Source organism: Cynara cardunculus (assembly GCF_001531365.2).
Source record: "Cynara cardunculus var. scolymus isolate 2C chromosome LG 1, CcrdV1, whole genome shotgun sequence".
NCBI classification, from domain to species: Eukaryota; Viridiplantae; Streptophyta; class Magnoliopsida; order Asterales; family Asteraceae; genus Cynara; species Cynara cardunculus.
The window spans coordinates 17,683,356-17,684,584 of NC_037528.1; the positions used below are offsets into that span (position 1 = coordinate 17,683,356).

Genomic DNA, 1,229 nt, shown 5'->3' on the forward strand with positions numbered 1-1,229 from the left:
AAACGGTATAAGAATAATATTTTGAGGACAATAAAATAAACTTTTAAAAAACATAAAATAGAATAAATAAAATTTAAAGAATAAATAAAATATAAAATTGAGACCTATTTAATATTTTAAAAGAGAATTAAGTTTTATTTTGAGGTTATATCGGTAAAATATAAGTTTGTTCCACTAGTTCCATGGGGTAAGGGTGGAACAGGTCTATTCCACTCTGGTTTTGTCTGTTCCAAGTCTTGCCAAACGTGGACAGAGATCTTTGTTATATTTTATCTTGTCCTGTCCTATCCAACATACCAAACACACCCTCACAGATCTTGAATTGTTTGCAAGGTTTGCTTTTGGACAAAAAAAAAATGTTTTGGAAGTTGATTATTCAAATAGAAATTAACTCAAAGTTGGTTTCATTCCGATACAATTTGAGTTTAACATATTGCCCATTTTAAATACGTATCAATACACAGATGATAAAAGTTATAAGAGAACGAGAAACTTACAAAAAGAATATTCAGTCTCATCTCAAAATCACACCGAAAAAGGAACAAATGAAAATAGACTGCTGCAAATTTCATTTTGCAGATCTGGGAGGTGGTTTCTATGATAAACAAACTGACTACATTTTTTATAAGTTCACCGGGGGGAAAAACGGTTAAACCAACTTGTCTGTCAACTCGGTATATATTCGATCTTTCATGGCATCCCTGTTGCTTGTCGTTAGAGTAAACACAGTCACCCCCGGACGATTTTTCAACCTCGCCACTGCACAAAAACACTTCCCCTGGATGATTTCTTCCTCATTTGAAACATTTCTTTTAAATTATGAGTCAAGTCACAGGAGTGTGTAAATTGGTGCCATGAATTCTGTTGGTGATTTTAGCGTCACCGGTTTCATTTGGTGTAAGGGGTAAATATACGAGAGCTAAAGGGGATCTTTACTTAGTTTTTTATGCAAGTTAGGAGGTGTGGAGCGCACACTTGTATAAGACTAGATTGATCCCGGTACAACCAAAAGGCGGGGGTCAAGGGAGCAGCGCCCCTGGAGGGGTCCAAGGGGTCTATGGAAGAAGTGTTGTGAAAAACATCTTTCTGATGTGTGTTCACTATATTTTCGTATGAAGGCAGCTTGTTGGAACTGACTCGTTTTGGTTCTTGACAGATGGTTAGTTCCTAACGGCAGCTTGTTGGAACCGACTCGTTTTGGTTCTTGACAGATGGTTAGTTCCTAACGG

At 36.6% G+C, this 1,229-nt stretch overlaps 1 protein-coding gene across 1 annotated transcript in view; it reads right to left on the reverse strand.

The window, feature by feature from the left end:
* Positions 1-499: 499 nt before the first annotated feature.
* Positions 500-1,229, reverse strand: part of LOC112519824 (nucleoside-triphosphatase THEP1-like) — a 4,479-nt gene continuing 3,749 nt past the window's right edge. Inside the window, exon 3 of the mRNA XM_025128160.1 lies at positions 500-759. Coding sequence (XP_024983928.1) covers positions 650-759 — 110 coding nt within the window. The 3' untranslated portion in view covers positions 500-649. The remainder of the gene's footprint in view (positions 760-1,229) is intronic.